This window comes from Nymphalis io, chromosome 25 (assembly GCF_905147045.1).
Source record: "Nymphalis io chromosome 25, ilAglIoxx1.1, whole genome shotgun sequence".
Classification (NCBI taxonomy): domain Eukaryota; kingdom Metazoa; phylum Arthropoda; class Insecta; order Lepidoptera; family Nymphalidae; genus Nymphalis; species Nymphalis io.
The window spans coordinates 3,309,760-3,332,112 of NC_065912.1; the positions used below are offsets into that span (position 1 = coordinate 3,309,760).

The following is a 22,353-nucleotide window of genomic DNA, read 5'->3' on the forward strand; positions in this document are numbered from 1 at the left end:
ATTATGCTAATATTATGATTTTACAGACCAATTTGACTTTATGAATTAATTAAAAAAAAAAAGAAACAGTACCAGTGCAGTGTTTAGTGCCGACGAACTGTTTAAGTTTAAAAAAAGAACAATAATAATATAATAAATAAAACTGTAACTATGAATATAAAATATATATAAGTTTAATGTTTGTGGCATATTTAAATAAATAGACGTTGATATGACGATGCTGGCAATGGCGCGAAGTTCTGAGGATAGGAGAGAGGACGAAGCTGAAGCGGAGGCGGAGGCGAACGGCGAGGTGGACGTCGTCGGCGTAGAAGAGGCCGCGCCGGTTGACCTGACGAGGCGACTCGGGCTGACGAGGCCGCCTGACCGACCCGCTATTGCGTTTTCCGTTGAAAATATTCTAGACCCCACCAAGTTCACTGGACGATCGGAAGTGCCTCTGCGCTATGATGAGACGTACTGGAGACCACATTATGATAGAGATGACAGCGATTCTGGTAAGTTTAAAAAAAACGATTAATAGTATGTGTTTTTATTTTAAGTGTATAAGTTTTTATTATAAGCGAGTTTCCTTATCGAATAAGATCTTGTGAGAAACTTTAATCTCAATTATTTACATATTTATAAATACAAGAGTTCTACGCTGTATATAAAACTAAGCTTAAATTATTAAAATAAAAATGTATCAAACCTTTTAAATAATAACGATTACTTACAGGACTGCGGCTTAAGAATAGGTCGGTCTAATATTACTACATAAAAATTAAAACTATTTAAAAGCAATATTAATACTTTATTATTGTATGAGAAAGATATAACCCAAAACTTTAAATTCAATTTAGAATATTAATCTTGTATTTTGTAATCGTAGTAACTATTGTTTTAAATAAAAATTTTTACTCCTAAGAGGTATTACATTTTTTCTTTGTAACACTTGATAGATTTACGTATGTACGGAATATTTTTTATCTAAAACAAATAAATAGTTAATTCATTTCCTTATTATAGTTGATTGTTATCTATGTTAATAGATGAGACCGTCGGTGTAACGGATGCTTTATAACCCACAGATAAAATTTAACGTTCGCTTATTTGGCAATCGCTATTTTAACTAAGCGGGTGTACACGGTTCAACTTTTTTTATTGTATAAGCAGAAAGGCAGAGATAATCAGGCTAACGACCATTGATATAAGATTCCTTGGTGTAATAATCAAGGTATATAATATATTTGATTGTTAATAATAAAGCGATATTTTATACATAGAGATGCATCAGTTTCAACCCAAAGATGTTTACTCACAATGCAATTTCACACTTTAAATAATATATATACATATATTAAATGTTTTTGACATTTCTAAAGTAGGTACACAATATACTTAGGTATGTTTAATATATTTACAAATGATAAAAATAAGGAAAATATTGTACGATTGATAATCGATTCGCATCTACTTCACATCGATATAAAATCGATATCTCTGACAATAAAAATCGGATCAAAATTTTACATTAATCTGTTTATTTAAATTTCGAATTATTTATTTATTTTTTAATATTGCATGTATATTTTTTCCATATTATAAATTACTTTAAATGATGTTATTATATCACAAAATCTCAATTTCGCTAATTTTTTATAATAAAATGGATTAAAGTATTATCTGCTCTCTTGATTCGATCAAAGCGGAAGGTTTCTTAATTTAAATGCTAAGTTAATTGTATTTCCGTTAGGCAAATTAATAAAAAACACAAACGTAATTAAATTACAACTTTTTTATACAATTACTGTATAATATTTTAGAGCGAACTTTTTATAAAATTATTTATAATAATGTTAATTTGAGATGGTAAGCGAATGTCACCTGTCTAATACGCTCCGTAAGCTTAAAAGGCTTTTTCGCAGTACTTAAGAACTAAGTCGAGTAATGATATTGCAGTGCAAACTTAATTTTATCGAATACGTTGTTGTTTTGTTAGAAAATTAGTTGCTACTCGAATAAATAGGTACGAAAATAGTGTGAATATATTATTTTAGGCTTTTTATTAGGCATCAAATTAATGTAAAAAAAAACCACGCGAATATAACAAAATCAGTCTCGGTTTCGCTTGTTTACTTAATGCACGTTGGTCTATATCAGAAACCTTATTTATTCTTTATTGCACACAATTTACAAACATATAATAACATATAATAGCAAGTAGTACATATAGTATGCAAAGGCGGCCTTATCACTTAAAGTGATCTCTTCCAGGCAACCTCTGTAAAGAGAAATATTTATATATATATATTTGCCAGGATCATTCATCGGGCATAGTGTGCGAACAACTTATACTTAAAATTTATTTAAACCTTACCTTACGTGTCAACAAAAACTGTACAAAGTTTCCGTCTAAATCAATTGAACGATGCTCGAACGTAAATATATAAGGAAAATAGCCAATATTTTATATATATTAGATTTATCTTATTAGTATTTATACTTTAGTCGAGCACGGATTTACGTCACACGCTTTTCCGTTAATAGAAGCTTTTGTTCCGCATTAGGCTGTGGGATAACTACGAGCTGAAAGTAACTTTTATTTATTTATATGCTATAATAGACGTGATGGACACGCAAATGCTACCAATTGGTGACGGGATAGGAAGTATAAAATATCAATATGCCACTAACTCTTTACTCTTTCTAGTAATTACTTCACTCATTCTTTAAATCGTATCGAATACATTCGGCGATATAACTAATGATTGAGAAGGTTCTATCGAGACGGCCAGTGAAAATAACATCTATTTTAATTTAAAAAATCCTTTATTTAACAAAGTATATATGTTGATGTAGAATCGATTATATACTTAAGGTTTGTCAGTATATTACATATTCCTCTTGTATGTCTAACATACGTTAATATTTTATAACTATATATATTCTATAAAAAAAACTTCATTTGTTTACGCTTTCCGCAGTGATTTTTTTTTAATTAAAAAATTACTAACTGACATTTAATTTGTAAGATTCCAGGTAAGTAGGTTGTAGACACTTTTATAAATACACAAAAACTTAAAATTTATAAATATTATAATTTAATATCAACTTTTCTAGAAAGTATGTCCAAAACAGCTTAAATTTTTTGTATAGGAAATACCTAGTTTTTTTTAGTTTTAAATTTAAATTTTATGACTTAATTTTTATCACATTTCTACATCATCAGATCTTGCCGCACGATGCCCCAAATAACTGTGTCTTATGCCCTTAAAACGTTTTAATTTTAGTAAGATTTGGTTATGATACATTGCCTTCTCAGGAGACTAAGGCGGACTGTGATTAAAAAATTTATGTCATTAGTAATTAATTTTAAAATCTTTGTTTTATAGAGGTTGTTGAGTTTTGTAGTTTGTTGTTGAATTTGTAAGTAATAGGCAAAGTTTGGAAATTATTTAAATTTGGACATTTTAAAGACAGTCCTGCGACTGATCTCTAGCTGCGCTTGCGCATCCATTTGTGCCTCTATATTTACAGCACAGTGGACGAAGCAAATAAAACTAACACACACGATTAATACCTGAGTATTAACATTAAGCTTTTATATATCTATTTTTATGTTTTAATACCTATGAGCAAACAGTAAAAAAGCTTATATTGTTGTATGTGTATATAGATACTTAAATGATTTGGAAGTCGGTTGATACTTTATGGGTAAGGAAACGTACGTAGAAATATCGCCTTGACGTACTTTTGATGACTTTGGCTTATCGGCAAAGTTATATTTCTTATTTGACTGAATGCTAATCTAATCTAAATAAACGTCAGCGACTGCCTTCGGACTAATTACCTAATATATATTTAAATCCATAAATCAATAATAATAAACTTTCTTTAAATGACATCTTTTCCATTTAACGGAAAATAATCTTGAAGAAAATAATCGTGTCGTTGCCAAAACTAAAAACATTTTAGAAAAAAAATTAAACTTGACTAAACTATGCAATATCCATCAAATCACAAAATATTTATTTAACAAGACACATTAATGATTTTAAAACACAATAGTTAATTTCTAGGTTTATTTTTGTCAAGTTAATAACATGTTCACTGTCGTGAAATATTAACAGGCAATTATTCTGATAATGGCCGTCAAACTGAAAGTCAATTTAAACAAATTGTTAGGTCATTGTGATCTCGATTGCTAACGTGTCAGCCTTTAAATATTACAAACTGATTATCCGTCACGCCAAAACATTTTGACTTTTATGATAAAAGAAATAAGAGTTAATGTATCGTTTATTGGTTTGTTTTCTTTAAGCTTGTCGAAGTTGAAGACTTTATTGGGTACGTGACGAAAGGTAAACGATGTCAGACTGACGAGTGTGAGCGGAACAAGGTTGTATTATTTTTAGTTTATTAGAAGCTAATAAACATTTCGTGAATTGAAATGTCAGTTCCGCCATGTTCCTCAAATATTTAACGAAACGTAGTCACCTATTTATGTGTTTTTTTTATTTTCGCAAATAATGACAAAGGTAGCTGAAATACCTACCTAATTTGGTTACATTATTACGACCATTATGTGGTAGGTAAGTATTATTAAATTAATATCACAATATCTGAGATGCGTAGATATAGTTCACTAATAGCTCACTCTCATAGTCAATTGGGCATCTTATACGACCAGAGAGAGATCACTCCCAAGACCAACAGCTTTATTTCCTTACATCTCAGTTCTGTGGTATTTCTTTTCAAACTTATATCAGATTTTTTACAATCAATAAGAAACTGTAATGCTTCTATGTGAATAAAGGTTTTGATTTTGAATTAGATTTTTTTTGTCAAAAGCCCCAATATCTTTTAGTACCTTGATGTGGGATTCGAAACCGTAACATGGGCATGTACAGCAATATAACCCAGCTACTAAAACAAGGCATCTGATATATTATCTGACGTATTAAAGAAGGGCAACATAAGGTATATTTTTTGTAGCAACATAATCGTAGGGCAGATTTTAAGGAAGAATGCTTATAATGTTTACGATTTGATATCTAACGTTTTTCGCTTTGCAGATATGAGAAATTGTATCGGGGCCGTATATTTATAAAACCAATAGGGATATTCTGTAAAAAAAAAAAACCCGAAACTCACCGCGGAAAACGGTCGTGATACGTCAGCAAGTAATATGCTAAATTGACTATAATTATTATAAAATTATAGATATATATATAACCAGAATACACGCATCATAACTGAATATAGGTCTGTTGTCAATATTTTAATGGTGAGTTATGAAATGAGTTATTACAAATTCGCAATACAGTTAGTTTTATATTATTTTTCTTTTTTCTATCAAGTGAAATAAAGGTGAAGAAGAAAATGTTTACAATAAAAGTATTTTGTAAATAGAATGGCGTATACAATGGTGCGTCTTTTTTCATACATATTAACCATTATTACAATTTGTTTACACTGTTCATTTTTGTTTCTGTTGACAAAATCGATACTGTAGTTTGGTATTAATCGATTATTTTTTGTTTCATTCAATATTTAATAGCGGAATTTATTCGTCTCTATATATATTGTGTCAGCCGACGGAACGGCTGTTGTTATATACGTTCATGTATATAATATGATACATTTAGTTGTTCTAGATAAGAATATTTTTTTTTGTAAATACCTACGGCTTGACTACCTATAATAAACTATATTAATGTAAAAAACTTTAGTTTTTTTTTTTGGATATTTAAATCTCATTGCTTTTCTGTCTAAACTGAAAATTTTTATCGTTATCTCAAAAGGTAATTTGTATATATTAAAGAATAACGGACACTATAATAACTATACATACTTTTTTTATTTCCTTTTACATAGTAGGCTATTTACATAGTAGCCTAAGGAGGATTTTTTTTAATTTAATTTTCAAAGTTTGTATGAAATGATTCATTTTGAGGAAACAACTATTAAAATTGCTATTTAGCAATTCTGGATTATGCGAGCGGAGCCGCGGGTAAACACTATATAACACGCGGGTACATAGAGTATATAACATCCACGGGGGCGGAGCGGTATCGCATAACGCGGTTGTAACCACGTGGAGTACTTAGTAATACTCTACTTTATATATAAAAGTAATATTGTGCGTTTTCAATCAAACAATTTTTATGTAATTTAAGACGGATATAAGTCAAACGAATAGGACATTGGTAACTTTTTAAATACTTCCCCTTAACTACGCAGTAAGAGATTGTATGAAAAATAACCTTCTTAGGAATAATGTAACAAATTTTAACAAATAATTGAAGGTGACTAGTAAATCTTGTATGATTATAATTATGCACATACGATTGGCCTGAAAATGGCCTAGTACTGGACTAAGAACTTATCTCCTCTTCAAGAGAAGACTTGGAGCCCACCACGCACCCCAATGCGTTCACCGCCAAGTACAAAATGAATAATAGGCACAAATTACAAAGTACATTAAAAATCAAAGATGCTTGTCTAGATTTGAACCCTGGGTTGAACTTTGGAAAACCTCGAATCATAAACTATACTTTTTTCTAGTAAGTTAATGAAACATGTCTAGGTTTATTATAAAAACTACAGCTTGTTTAATGAATATAAAGGTGAGTAATTTAAATAATGTTTTAAAATCTACCGTAAATCCGACTTGATAATGACGACGCGTGATTTTATTGCTCTCGTTTTAAAATGTAATGACAGGGATTAAACGGACACTTGTTAGACCGGTCAATTACTAAATTACATTTAATTACAAATAATCGACATGTAAATGTACCGATAATGTAAAAATAATTACATTAAATATATTTAAAATAACAAAATAGATTAATTGGCACAGATAAAAAAAGCGAAAGTTGTAAACAATATCCAGCCACCGTCTGACCGGAAGCTGCAAACCTGTCGACGACAGCTGTACCAGATGTTGACATGTTAATTGATTTAGATGCTTTACTTCTCTTATATTTGTTTTATAGACTTTTTTTTTTGTCTGAAAAGTAAAGTATTATCTAACGCTTTGATAGAGTTTCAAAAGTCGTAAAGTATTGCTATATCAGAAACAAACAAAGTAAGTTGTATGATGTCATTTATTTAAGCATTCATTTTCACTCGCGATTTGAGCGTAGGGTCAATAAATCCTTGGAGTTCACCCTTGCTTAATACCAAATTTCATCAAAATCGGCTTAGTGGTTTAGCCGTGAAAGCGTAACAGAGAGACAGAGATACTTTCGCATGTATAATATTAGTATAGAAGTATAGAGTATTTTGACAATTCGATATTCAAACAACAGGATAGCAAAACGCCCACGCTATTAAATTCAAAATGGCGATCCGATTAAGATTCAAGATAAGTGTGAGATAGCGACTGACGTATTATAGTCGCTTTTATATCACGTAGTGCGTCGTCTATCATCGATGTTTCCGCGTCATTTTCCCGATTTTTCCTTTTAAAGTTTATCGTGAAACTAGTTTTCATACGTGGCCGCGTGTGAGGGGCAACTGATACCCTGTGACATTTACTGTACCCTTAACAACGTGTATGCAAAATTTCATGATGATCGGATGGGCAGTTAACAGTTATACACTCATTACGAAGATAATTTATATTTTTTTTTTTTTACTGAAACTGTATCAAATTTTTTATTGAATCAGATAATGAAATATAGTTTTTTAGTATGGAATATAATTTTAACACAAGTACAAGTAAGAGTACTCTTGGATTTAGGTATTTATTTTCTTTTATTTCTATTTTTATTACACTAGTTTCCGACCCCGGCTCCGCCAACGTTTAAGGGGGCGCAGTTATTAGTATCCTATATCCGTTCTAGGGGTTACAGCTTGTTGCGTACCAAATTTCATCACAATCGGTTCAGTGGTTTAGCCGTGAAAGCGTAACAGACAAACGGAGTTCTTTCGCATTTATAAAATTATAGATAGCAAATAAATCTTATTAAATATTCTAATCAGCAATTTGAGATGGTTTTGAGGAAATGTTTTTATACGTCTTTTTTTAAGACGGTGATTTTTTTAAATATAGAAATATTTACACTTACCTAATGATAGCCAGAGTAAAGACTATGTCATCGGTTCGGCGAAAAGCACTTAAATCTGATAAATGGCAATAAATATTTAGTGTTTTTTTTTAAATTGTTCGTGAACGCTTATAATTTTTAATACATAAAATAACATGGAGGCGTTTGATTTACAAAGTGTTTTGTCATCTATAAATTCACTAATTATATAATAACCAAAATATTTTTTTATTTAGCAACAGAAGTCGTTTGTGCTTTTTTCAACAAATTACCATATACTGACTATGTAGAGTATGAGTCATAATAAAATTGGGCTGGTTTTTTTGTTGTTTGTACATATTGATACATATGTAATAAATTCTTTCTTTACATACGTTTTAGGAAAGTAAATCTATTCAATTTCAAAAGAATTCGTAAATATTTTTACTTCTCTGAATGTAATCGTTAATTAATCTGTAGATGCCACGTTAATTTAAATCTGTTTTTAATAAATTTAATACTAAGAATGTATATATTTTATCTAACCTACCGACATAATATAAAGCTTTTACAATTTTGCAAACCCTCAAAATAAGAATACAAACTTTAGCCCTATACTTCCTAACGTGATTGGTCTGGGCTAGAGTGAGATAGCTGCGACAAACTGTACGTTAAATAGAGACAGATTCAACCCTTAGCCGCTGCGTCCCTTTGCGCACCAATCCGTGAAATTAGAGTCGTCTAAACGAATCTAACGATTATTTTATTATCCCTTTTGCGCTAAGATTTGTTCCTTGCTCACTCAAATAAAAATAAAAGGTGAATAAGGCGTTTGGAGGGTCAAGCGGACATAAATTCTGCGTTCACGGTCTATGTTGGTTTATTTTTCGGCCCTTTAAACGGGAAGGGTAATTTTTTTTTTTTACCGACAAAAACTTATTGCGGGAAATTTGATTTATGTATTTTGTTAGACCTCAAAGCACTTTGGATGAGTTAAGGGTTAAAAAAGAGTACATGAGATACATTACTTGCGTGTAATATAGTAGACTTAAAATTTCGCAAACTAACATATATATTACTTATATTGATTGTATCATATATATTTTATGTAAATAAGTACCTATTACTTTTTTGTTTTAATCATTTAGTGACAGATATATATATATATGATTAAGCGACGGAGTCAAATTTAATGTATAATCTTATTCTAAATCAATTTTATATTATTTAGTTTAGAAAGTAAATAATACTGATGTGTTTTTTTAAATGTAATCGTTTAAATATATGCCAATCTAACAACTTAGCTTATTTTATATTATCTTTAGAATATTAAAAAGATTTTTTCTTTATTAATTTAACAAACTTTTTCATTAAAATTATATCACCAAATTATAAGGTTTATTCTGACCTACTTAAGCCCATTGTCATTCAACGCGGTGTCACGGCGTTGTCACGTAATTCGGGCTGTAATTAAAAAGTCAAGAGCAGTGTTGCCAACATTAAGTCCTCGCTTACCCGCGACTTTGTGTTATAAACACCCTCTAATTTTGAGTTGATTAAAACAGAACTCAAACTTTTGCTTTTCTATGGTTTAATTAATTTAAATAAGTTATCAATATTATGGTACCTACTGTAAGCATTCGTTTCCAAGTTAATCTAATATACTTAGGTAATACGCTTTTTTGATTTTAGTATATTATTAATATTCGGAAAAAAAGCATTGTTTTAATAACATAATTATAATAAATTATTGAATTGCATGTATCTATAATTCTATATATAATAATAATAATATCCTGGGACATTTTTCACACACGGCCATCTGATCCCAAATTAAGCTTGTACAAAGCTTGTGCTATGGAAACCAGACAACTGATATACTACATATACTACTTTTCTTTTGTAAATACATACTTATATAGATAATTACACCCAGACTCAGGACAAACAGACATGTTCATGCACACAAATGTCTGTCCTGGGTGGGAATCGAACCCACAACCTTCGGCGTGAAAGGCAAGTGTTCTACCAACCACGCCAACCGGCTCGTCAAATATATAGTCGTTTATATATATATATATATATATATATATATATATATATATATATATATTAATTTATTTCAATTAAATATATTTTTTACGTAGAGATATGGCATACATCTTTGTTTATTGAATTATATATTGTAGATATTTTTATCACTCGAATGAATCTTAAGATTTAAATGCTAGCAAAAATCGGCAGATGCGCTTTCCACTCCCACAATGGAAGGGTCACCAACTTTGAGGTTGGATGTCATAATAATCTAAAGCGCTTGCTCTGGCATGCCAGCCGTCGGGCTGTGATGGTAGCGATCACGTGCAATCGAACCCATGGCGTCCTACAAAGCGAAGAGGATACCGAGGGTTTCCGTGTCTAGTATAGCATACGGTAAGACTCCCACATACTCGCATCGTGTCTATTTATTCATAAAATATATTTGTGATAGAATTTCAGTAAAATTAAGAACATACAGCGTAACGAACTATGATGTAGCGAGAGACAAACGCATATTGGAGTAGCGTGGTAAAATATGATCCAAAAACCTTCTTTTCTAAGTGAGGCCTTCCGCCTCAGGCCAGCAGTGGTACACTCAAAGGCTGGCAGAGAGAGAACAAAAACAAAGGTGCAAGAGTTGTAGGCTTTGGTATCATTCACTCATTCATTTTTCCACCACCGTTAGATCCCATGACTGGTTTTGCTTTGTTTTATTGTCTAAGGGAGGATACCTAATATTAAATGACCGAGTTGCCTTTTATAAATTTGTAAATATTTTTTTTAATTAAATGACAATGTTCGGCAATACATCAAGATGTTCGACTAACATATTCGACTTTTTTTGTAAATCCTCAAACATTTTGTTCATTGGCACATAATGCACTCTTAGCAAAACTGATCCAATGAGCCAATGATCAATCTAAATTGAACGATCGAAAAAATAATTTTGCGTACAATATTTGGTTGAATATGAATATTTATGATTTGTTATTAGCTAATTTATTTTCAGCGAATCAGCGTTTCGGAAATGAGTGTTAATCGAACAAGCGATTGATTAGTCCGGTACAATGTTTACTTAACAAATTTAAATTTTAAGATAACTTTTGTGATATTAAAATCATATATTTACTTTAAAAAATGTATATATTTACATAAATATATAAAAGTATATTTAAACGCAAATTGTTAATTAGTAATAAATTTTAAGGCAACTAGTTTTTATGAATCGATTAGATCCAACTCTTGCTAAGTTCGGTTATAGTAAAATAAAACATGGCCAAAATACAAACGTACCTAGTCCATAAAAAAAAGAAATATACATGACTTTATATTTCTTTTTTACTCGTGAAATGTAGAAAATGTTTACGGCGAAACGCTATTTTAATGTATCCTTTAAATTTTATAATTATTAGTTAATATTGCTTATCATTTTCTGAAATTTCACAATCGCGTTCAACGAGCTCGTTCTTACATAATGCGGATAATTGGTTCATACTAACAAAAATACAACAGCTGATAAAATATAATATACAAATAAATGATAATTGTCTTAAATGAATCACTGTTAAAACATTTTGTTATAAAATAAATTAACTCCATAACTCCGCTTTATCGTTTAACATAACTGCGAACACGACCCCGTTCTCAAAATCACCCAACCAAGAATCCTACCCAAATTACACTTCTCCATTTTCTTCATTTAACAAATTGATGGTCCTTGTTTATAAAACGTATTATACAAAAACAGCCCTTAATACGAGTGGAATTAAAACTTAAACCCTGTGCAGTACCATCAAAGGCGTACAAACGCTTACGCCCAAAAGATAAGGTTGAAATTTTGGCTAATAGCATCGCGTTAAGGGATTTTTAGCCTTAGCTAAGAGAGTTTAAAGTGTATAATTGCTTGTCAATAGACGGGTGGAGGCTTGCGGTCCAAGTTTGTAATTAATAAAGCCCTCTCGATTACAAGTGCCTTTCCTCACTGGGATTTGGAGTATGGAGAGCTGAAAATTGTGTTCGTTGAAGCTTTATCTGACTTTGATATCGGGAATCGAATTATATTACGAGAATATAGGATGGAATCTCGTATTTGTTAAGGGTAAACTAGGGCTACTTCCTATTTCTGACTATATAACCCATTATTATTCAAGAGACAGATGTACTTAGGTTATTAAGTAAATTAATATAGCTTTGAGCTTTCTTTAACAAGCAATGTTTATTAGAAAAATTTTAATTTAAATGTGGATAAAATTCGTATTTTTTTTAAAAGGAAATTTGTTCTTTATTATTAATATTCTATCTGCCATCTACAAAATTTTATAAATATTATTGGCAGATGTTACTCTTTCGAATGTCAAATGGTTAATTAAATAAGCAATGTTTAGAAATAGAACCGTTTGTATGTATTAGCGCTTGAAAACAAGTGCAAGGGAAAAACATTATGTTGAGTTGTTAAGTGATTGTGTTTACAAATAATTGCATACTTTTTAAGGCTGCAGTTCATCCTCATGATGACTATCCTATCCTATCCTTTAACCTTTGATTCTTCATCTTTAATGTATGTTACATATTAAACATAATAATATTAATATTTTTCTAGAACAATGTTTCATTGTGTCGGTATAACTCGAACTTATGTGACGTTCTGAATATTTACAGCTTTTTAAGCGTTAACGGCCTTACTTATAAAATATGCTTACCGCTTGTTTGGTTAAATATTGATTGCGCTCTTTCTATCATCATTGATTTGACGTTCGAAAGAAGAAGACACAGCATTGTTTAACTAATCACCTGGTAAAAAACGTTTATAAATTTATAATTACTAAGCCAAATCAGTTCTTAATGGATTGCTTTGTTACACCAACTGTCACACAATGTCCTGGATACCGTTTTCGGCTACGCAATGGGGGTAATCCTCAAGAAAAACAAGCTAAACGTAAGACATATTATAGTCCACAAGTGTGTGCTAACACAAGTGCACTCTCTAGGACTTCACACTCATTATCTAATGAGACGGGAAAACCGACATGACAACCGGCTTTACGTGCTATCTGAGGAACGGGAGTGTTAACACTGGCAACTTTCATATTCTAGGCTGCTACTGAAAATGTATTTACAGAAAAACGAATAACTTTTTTGCTAGCCCGACTCAGGGTATAAGCCCAGGATATCAAGGCCTGCGGCCTCAAAAGATAGCCGCGAGACCAAGGAGGCCCAGTCAACCAACTCATATATAGAATATTACACTACAAACCAACTTATACATATATTACAAATACATAAATATAACAGCCAAAGAGACCGCGGCCAGTCAATACTAACGAATGAAAAATAGGCAACGCGGTAGGTACTTTATATATAGGTGAGTATTTTATCGTCCTACTATTTTATCGTCCTCCCTCCCTGTTACCGAAACCAAGCTTGTTTACACGAGTCTACAAGCTTTCGAACTACGTATTTAGGGGAAATTATTTGTGTAATATTTTGTTTTATAATAATATTAACTTCTCTTGTTTTATTTAGTTTTGATTTAATTTTTCTTAAGTTAATAAATATAAAACCTCTTTGTTTAGAAAATATTATGAATGAAAATTATTGACGTAATTTAACCTCACGCAAATGTCTTAAAAGCATATCCAATCTACAATACTATAACGTAGTTTCGACTCATCACCATTAAACACATCAAAATTTGAAACCGATTGATCTCATTGTGTTTCATCTCTTTTATACGTGACATTGGCAGACTATTTAAACTTAACTAGCGTAGATATACGCCAGAAGAAAATTATATCCATTCTTATTTATATTATAAATGTGAATGAGTTTATTAATTTTTTTATTTCATTTTCACGTTTTAACAACGGACATTGAGTGACCTAAGTCTTCTCCTTAAACGCGAGCGAATAGAGTTTTTTTTAAATCACTTTGAGAAGTAACCACTAATTACTTGTTGGTAGTATTTATGCATACCACCCTGGGTAGGTAAAAGCTTATTAGTAATTATTGTAATTAGCTTGTACAAAATATGAATCGTATGCGAAGCGGTTGTTTAACAAACAAACTTACATTCTCTAATGTGTTTTCTACAAATAAAATCTAGCAACGTATTTGGTATGGAATTTGTGACAACTATGCTGCAAGGTTGCCATATGCTAGAAATTTCCCGGATTAATTATTAATTACCTATACATTCGGAAAGCACTCGAACGTGATAATGGTGTTTTTATTTAATCTCAATTTTGATTAAACAAAACATATTTCAAGCTTTCACTTTTTTTTTTATTACTAACCAATAATATCATTTACCAACGTACTAAGGCTTCTAAGTAAGTTGAAGTAAACTGAGTAAGTGAGCTGAAGTAAATTTCAAATCACATCCGCAAAAAGAAGAGAAGCCTTAGCTCAGCAGTGGCACATTTACAGGCTTTTTACTTTTTTATTCTTATGTTATACTAAGTCTTAATTCATACTTTTTGCATATTATTATTATCAGATATAATAAAGGAAAATAATATTGCACAAAGGTTCATTTTCAAGTTTTAATATTTGGTAACCCTAGCTCCAATTCTAGTCTATATGTTTTTTTTATTTGATTTCTGGCATTGGTTAATTGACTTACGCATTGTTCGAGTTTCATTGCGTATAGTCGTGGATTGATTAACTTGTTCGCGATTGCAATAGAAAAACATAACCTCGTATAAGATATTTAAAAAAAGAATATAATGTATAAATATGTTTATAAATTATTTAATTCTTTATCTTATTCAAATTTAAGTTGTTTTGCTGAATTTGTTTTAGCAATATTTTTTAAAGACCAAAATCTATTTATAATTATAATGTCATTCTAAATAAATCATAGAATTATGATATTTAAGCTATTTTATTTAATTGTTGTTAGGTATTAAAAAGAGGGTGAATTTTACCGCGAAAAATTTAACTCGATATAACTAAGACGATAATGTTTTCTTATTTTAATTCCTTTATTCTTTTAAAGATGAAAACATATAACGATTGATAATGGAGTCTACATTGAAGCAAATACAACATAGCTGTATGTAACTTCGGAGAGCAAACTAGATATAACCGGAATTCATTGAAATTACACTAAGTTTTAAACAGAGAAACAAACCAATAGGGCGATTTAGTATCTTCAGCTGGAACCGTATCCTTATAAGATGTATTTAATTTAGTAAACGTCGCAAGCGCACCCGTAATATATCTGTCGTCGGAACATCTGCTCGTAATTTTATCGCGTTAATTCGTACCGCGCGATGTGGACAACTTTCTTTAAAAAGAAAAATCTTAAACGCAACGTTATAACGTAGAAATTTCAACTTAACAGTAATAATAATAAGATTTATATTTAATTATTCTCATATAGAGTTACGTCGTTTACAATCCTCAAATGTTAGCAGGCGACATGTCAAAAAGTATGTTTTCATTTGTGTAATAAAGTTTAGAATTATCGGTATGATATGTTTGTGAAAATATGAGACAAGATCTTGTTATTTGTTTTAAATAATATTCAATTATATTTTGATTCCAGAATATTCTTTGTTCTTAGAGATATAAATATTGACTCACTAATGTAATATTTACTAGAGCATACATTTTTTTATAGTATTGGAAGGTGGACGAGCATATGGGCCACCTGATGGTAAGTGGTCACCAACGTCCATAGGCATTGGCATTGTAAAAAATGTTAACCATCGCCTACATCGCCAATGCACCACCAACCTTGGGAACCAATATGTTATGTCCCTTGTGCCTGCAATTACACTGGCTCACTCACCCTTCAAACCGGAACACAACAATACCAAGCACTGCTGTTTTGAGTTGTTGAGTGGGTGGTGCCTGTCCAGATGAGCTTGCCACAAAGCCCTACCACCAGTAAAATTTAATCTATAAGTAAGATTTGTTTATGTAAAAAAGACAAATAATTCATGAGGTGACTATGTAAATACTAAGTAACGTCCAGAAATTTAATAAATATTTTCTTTTAACGTCTCGTAATAATTTTAAAACTTTTAATTTTCCGAACGAAAATGAAATTAAGATTTTTCAATTCGTACATAAGCATAACTAACATTTTGTGATTTCTGGTACTTCTAGTACTTAGTCTAACGTCAGTTGAGTACTTAGAGACTTTGGCGTTTTTAATAAACAAGATCGAATGACATTAAAAGTGTTGTGAAAATGGCGGTTTTTGATATGCAACGTCTATTGTTTTATTAAATTAATGGACAGCCCTTTCAGACTAATTTCTTATAGCTTCTTATTCGTCAAATATATACTTTTAATATAAACAAATAAAAAACATGCTGTGGATATCTATAGCGTGTTTGCGTACCATTGTCGCTTTGTTTGATCAAACATTTGGTGTATTGGCAAGTAAAGTAAAGTATTACAAATATGTCGTGACTCGCAAATAGCTCACATATATAAAAATGTTTGTTTATTCATAAAATAGTAAATTAATCATCGGAACTAATCAAGGTTGGACGCCAATTATTGCATTATTTCTTTTGATTTGTAACTATAAACTGACTTGAGAACGGAAACAGGTATTTTGTTATGGACGTGATTTGTCATATTCGCGTAAATATTTAATTATTAAAAAGGTATCTGTACTCATTGTCGTATTCGTATAATTAATGCATAACAAATACATGAACGCATTACGCTAAATGATGTGCAGCCATATAAAATGTTTTCGTAGCTACAACAAGCCTCATTCTATATTCAAATATTTCTGATAGATAATAAATTTTAAATCAGGATCTGTCAGTTGATATTATTATTTTTGAAATATCCTCAAAAAAAAAATATTTTTAAATGCAGAATAAGAAAAAACATCGAAAGCCCGGCCCACTTAAGAATGTATATATTAAAAAGCAATAATTATTAATCTCCAGTAACTTAACTATAATAAGGAAAACATACTTATGCAGAGTACTGAGTGGCGAAGACATTAAACATTGAAATCATACAAGTATAGAGTATAAGAGTAATAAAAACTATTAAAACTCGACTCATTAGATATAACGCCAATTATATTAATATGGAATTATGACAAGCGACATTAGTGAAAGTTAGAACTGTCGTCATTTTCTTATACACGCTTTGACTTTAATTCGGCTATTATTAACGCCATTTCGCGCTTCCAAGTCCATAACAACGTCACACCTAAACACCGAAACAATTTCGTTAATATTTATATATCCTGTCCACCATTAGACTCAACATTTCACTAATTTCACTAAGCACTCGTAAATTATATTTTAATGTTTCCGGACGTTCGATATTCGTTGCCAATGTTGCTGCTTTAAAAATTAATAGCCGCTTTAAAACTATTTTGCACTGGCAACACAGAAGGAAACGGATATGTATATTATATCATTTGGACATGTTCACAAAAATAATATAAAATAAAATGATCACGAGATTATAAAGTGTTTAATTTATTAGTATTTTATTTGTGTTCGACGTCTCTTAGCATTTTAAGAGCGATGAAATTAAATTTGTCATGACGTAGATACTTATTTTATTATTTATTTTATAATAACAGTTGTTTTATATATAAGAAGGATCCGTGACACATGAATTATATAAATTGATACTTATAATATACGTCATAAAACAATTTAAATAATATGTCTCTTTCGTAGAAATTAAATATAATACAAATTATGTTAGGTGTTTTCTATTCAATAAACGTTTTGACATAAATGAAAAAGCAAGTGCAAGAAATCACATGTGCCAAAACAGTTTCACCCGAACGCTACATAAAAAACGTTGCACTGAAAATCAGTTCGAAATTTTACTATTACGAATAATAAAATTTTAATTCAAAAACACCAAAAAAGCAAAACTAAATGAGTTTCGAAATGTCTTTCTTATAATCGTACTCTATTAATACTAAGATTAACAACTTGTCTATTGTTGCAGTCAAAGATCATCTGCAGCACTCGGACCTCGAAGCTGATGATGTGGAAACAGACGATCAGACATCTAACATGGATGATGACATATTAACACAATCCGACCTTGACGAAAATGGGGATCCAAAGAGTCCCACGAGTTCTAGTTCGAAGAAGTGTAAGAATGGTTCCTCTAGAGACTCTAAGGGGGGGACAAAGCCAAGAAGAGCTAGAACGGCATTTACATACGAACAACTAGTTTCCTTGGAGAATAAATTTAAGACGACAAGATACCTATCTGTTTGTGAACGTCTCAACTTGGCGTTAAGTCTCAGTCTGACGGAAACGCAGGTTTGTTAATATTGAATTTGATTATTTTGAAATGTGTCGGTGCTGAAATAAAAACTCACTTGGATTTATTTTAATTTTTTTGTTTATAGAACCTTTTTACTATCATTTATTTAAAAAGTACAGATGACCTTTATAGTTAATAATTAAATTATGAAAAAAAAAATTAAAAAATCAATTAAATAAGCAAAACACCTACAATCATCAATTAATTTTGTTCTCAGGTCAAAATATGGTTTCAAAACCGTCGGACAAAATGGAAAAAGCAAAACCCTGGGATGGATGTGAACAGTCCCACCGTGCCCCCACCACCTGCGGGGGCTTTTCCTTCTGGCCCTTATCCTGGGGGTCTCCTGTACTCACACGGTGTCCCATATCCGTTCACCGGCCCGGGACCCTATGCGCCCTACTTTCACCATTTAGCCACAAATCACCACCACAGCCACGGGTCCTTAGGTCACTCCCACACGTGATTATGGCAACGACCAGGGTCACAAGACCCAAGGGTCGACACGGACAATGAGAATGGACTTTCGAATTAGTGATGGCATTTCATTATAATTATTAAATAAAAATATGTCATCGAATAAAGTATTTGACAGTGATGTTCGCTTGCGTTTGACAGTGTTTTTTTACTCTGTGTCTTTTTTACTGTTGTATCTGTAATATTTAATTACATTAGCTAAATATTTCGTTAACTAATTAACGATCCAAATTGATGTCGTAAAAATAAATCCTCAAATGGTTCTCTATATATATAAAACATTTTTTTAATCACGGCTTTGCTTACTTTATATCTTGTATAATGAGAAAGTAGGTACCTAATAGTGCAATTTCATGTATTTATTATTTTAAGATTTAATTGTGAATCGATTGTGATACATACTACAGTAAGGAATAATTCTTTGCTGGAATGTCACACTTTTAAGACAGAATATAATATTTTTAATCTAACTGTTTTATGGCAACAATTTCATTTATTATTTTTGAAGTACTTAAACAAAGAGAAAGTTTTATTTTAAGAATTAAAATATGATTAACTTTTTTTTTTTCAAAAAAGTGTGACATTATTCGTAATGTAAAATAATATATGATTAATAATGATTAATTATAATGTAATAATAAGATAACGTGCTACAATAAAATATACTTATTCGTAGATTGTAAATTTTGATACCCTTAGTTTATTTGTTTCGCTTACATATTTTATTTGGTCTTACTTATATATTTTTAAACAAAAATATTATTTTACTCTGTATCTATAAATATACAAAAACACATTTAATATTACATATGGCGGTTACTCTCCGCCGTATTGAATTTCTGTGACGTCATATAACCAGAAATCATTGTCTCGAAATTGGTTAGAATTCAGATTTCTAGCTGGGAATGACATCGTCATACGTATAATTGGTGGTAAATATCGTTGCATGTACAATAATTTTATTTTAGTCATTTTATTCGAAATATACATATAACGTCAAAATAAATCAATCACTTCATAAAATAAAACCGTGGTATTAATTAGGTAGTCAAATTCGGTTATTCAGCCTATTATGGGTATGAACTATTTTTATAGCTAGTAAAAAAAATATAGAAAATGGTGATGTCATATATTGAAAATAGCTTAGATTTTATTTTGTGAAATCCTAAAAATGCCAAATATTTATAAATGAATTCAAATAATCTTATATTGTATGATAGCTAAGTTGCTTTAAAAGAAAAATTCGATGTTCATAGTTTCCAACATCTTCCGTAGTAGTTATATATTTTTATTTATATAAAAATGCACATGAATGTTGTCGTCGTTATATATGTATTATATTAAAACACAAGTAATTGGCCACAAACTTTCTACATTTCTCAATATTTGAATCTTGCATGTTGCCTATTGGACTAATGTCGCTACTCGGCAGATTAAAAAAAATGACGAAAAAGGTTGTCATGAAATAAAGATTTATATATGAAAAACATGCTCATGTAAAATAAACCCATAAAACCTTTTTGTTGTGTGTAAATATGAATAACTTTTCTCAATCATTTTACCAAATATTTTCAATCACTGTTAAAAATAAAATATCGTCTACAATAAAAATTAACCTTATATATATGAATAATGTAATATAAAGATATGTGTATTCGCTGAATAAATGCTCAACGCTGTAAATATAAGCCGATGAAGTACTTTATAAACTCGATGTTGATTATAAATAGTTTCCAGTTATATATTGTTTTATTTTATAACCTAATTTTATTAAAAATAAGTAATTTATTTTAAAAAAAACTGTTTTCTTTGTATATAATGCATTAAAAATGATAACTTGGTGATAAATTGTATATAAGACTAGTCAAATTAACTCAAATGTCACCAAACTAAAAGGATGAACGAAAAAACAGATAAGTCCACAATCCTTCAACTGACTCCATCAGACTACTACTACATTACTATACTTGTAAAGTTTTGAATCTATACGTCATCGCGCAGGCTCCTGATTCGATGCGGATGACGTGATTACGGCAGCTCAGCCAATGCCGACAACTGACCATCCCCGCTAACACTAATAGCTACGTACAAATATCAACAAATTTTTTTACCAACGACCTTCAATTCGATCATTCTTTTAATAATTGTTAAAGTAAAATTCAATATTAAGATTTTCAAAATTTGACTCATTGTCATTTATTTCTGATGTGTAAACGCAGTGACCCTCAGTGGTCCTCTCGCGAGTCGGACAGACAGGTATTCATGAAATTCATTAGGAACAATGCTTTTAATAGATATGTATTGCAAATTTTCTTAAGAGAAAATTATACTATGACGAGCCGGTTGGCGTGGTTGGTAGATGCTTGCCTTTCTCGCCGAAGGTTGTGGGTTCGATTCCCACCCAGGACAGATATTTGTGAGCATGAACATGTCTGTTTGTCCTGAGTCTAGGTGTAATTATCTATATGAGTTTGTATTTACAAAATAGAAATAGTATATGTGAGCATATCAGTTGTCTGGTTTCCATAGTACAAGCTCTGTACAAGCTTAATTTAGGATCAGATGGCCGTGTGTGAAAAATGTCCCAGGATATTATTATTATTATACTTTATGTTTTTAACTCTCGACGTTAAAAGTCCCTCTTTTTTATAAGTTTAACTAATGGACCCAAACAAATGGATCGATTTTTGCATTTTTTTCTGTTTGAAACCTGATGTGATCGAGATTTTAAGGTATAAATTATAACGATTAATTGAGCTAACTATGAATTGGCCAAAGTTGTCTTACGTACAATGCGATACTATAATTGACAAAGGGTCTAATCAATTCTCATAGGTCCGATTGATTTGAAATTGCGGTCAAAACGCGACGAAGTTTGTATTAAAATACACATTTCATTTATTTATTTTTCGTATTATTTCAATTTTTAATTAATTTATTGTGTAACAATTACTTTATTTACAATTATTATTATTTATTTATTTATTTACAAAATGTAAGTAAACATTACAGGTTTAACCTAAAGCATTTACTTCTTTAATGAATACACTTATTCCTTAATTATTATGGTTTGTATGTATTCCGCTGCCGTTTTGCGAAATACAGCAGGTGATGAGTTAAACAAGTCGAGGCTTGGATTCCAGGCCAGGACACCATTGAGCAAAGTCAACGCGCGTATCAAAGGTGACTCGCTCACCAGTACCAATCGACAGCCAGGCACCGCAAATAGCTTGTGTCGACGAGCGCGAGTGTATTTGTCAGGAACGTTCAATGATATTAGCTCTAACACTTAGGGATTGAAAATGGTACCCCTGAGTAACAGGAAGAAATAGCTTAGCAAGGCCATATGTCGTCGCACTTCGAGGGAATCGTATCCTTGTATAAATAAACTAGGATAACAATAAGGATACCCTACGAAGAATCCGTATTGCTTGTGGTAAAGCCACCTCAAGAATTTCTTTTGGAGTTTCTCCACCATGAGTTTGTATTTTACCTCATGTGGACTCCAAATAACTGAGTTACTTTCTAACGTGCTTCTGACGAA

At 30.9% G+C, this 22,353-nt stretch overlaps 1 protein-coding gene across 1 annotated transcript; it reads left to right on the forward strand.

Moving 5' to 3' along the window:
* The first annotated feature begins 175 nt into the window (after positions 1–175).
* LOC126778255 (homeobox protein slou) lies at positions 176–18,808 on the forward strand. Its single transcript, XM_050501745.1, has 3 exons — positions 176–497; positions 18,006–18,328; positions 18,550–18,808. The coding sequence occupies exons 1-3, from the start codon at positions 212–214 to the stop codon at positions 18,796–18,798; spliced, it is 858 nt and encodes a 285-aa protein (XP_050357702.1). The 5' UTR covers positions 176–211; the 3' UTR covers positions 18,799–18,808.
* The last annotated feature ends 3,545 nt before the right edge of the window (positions 18,809–22,353 follow it).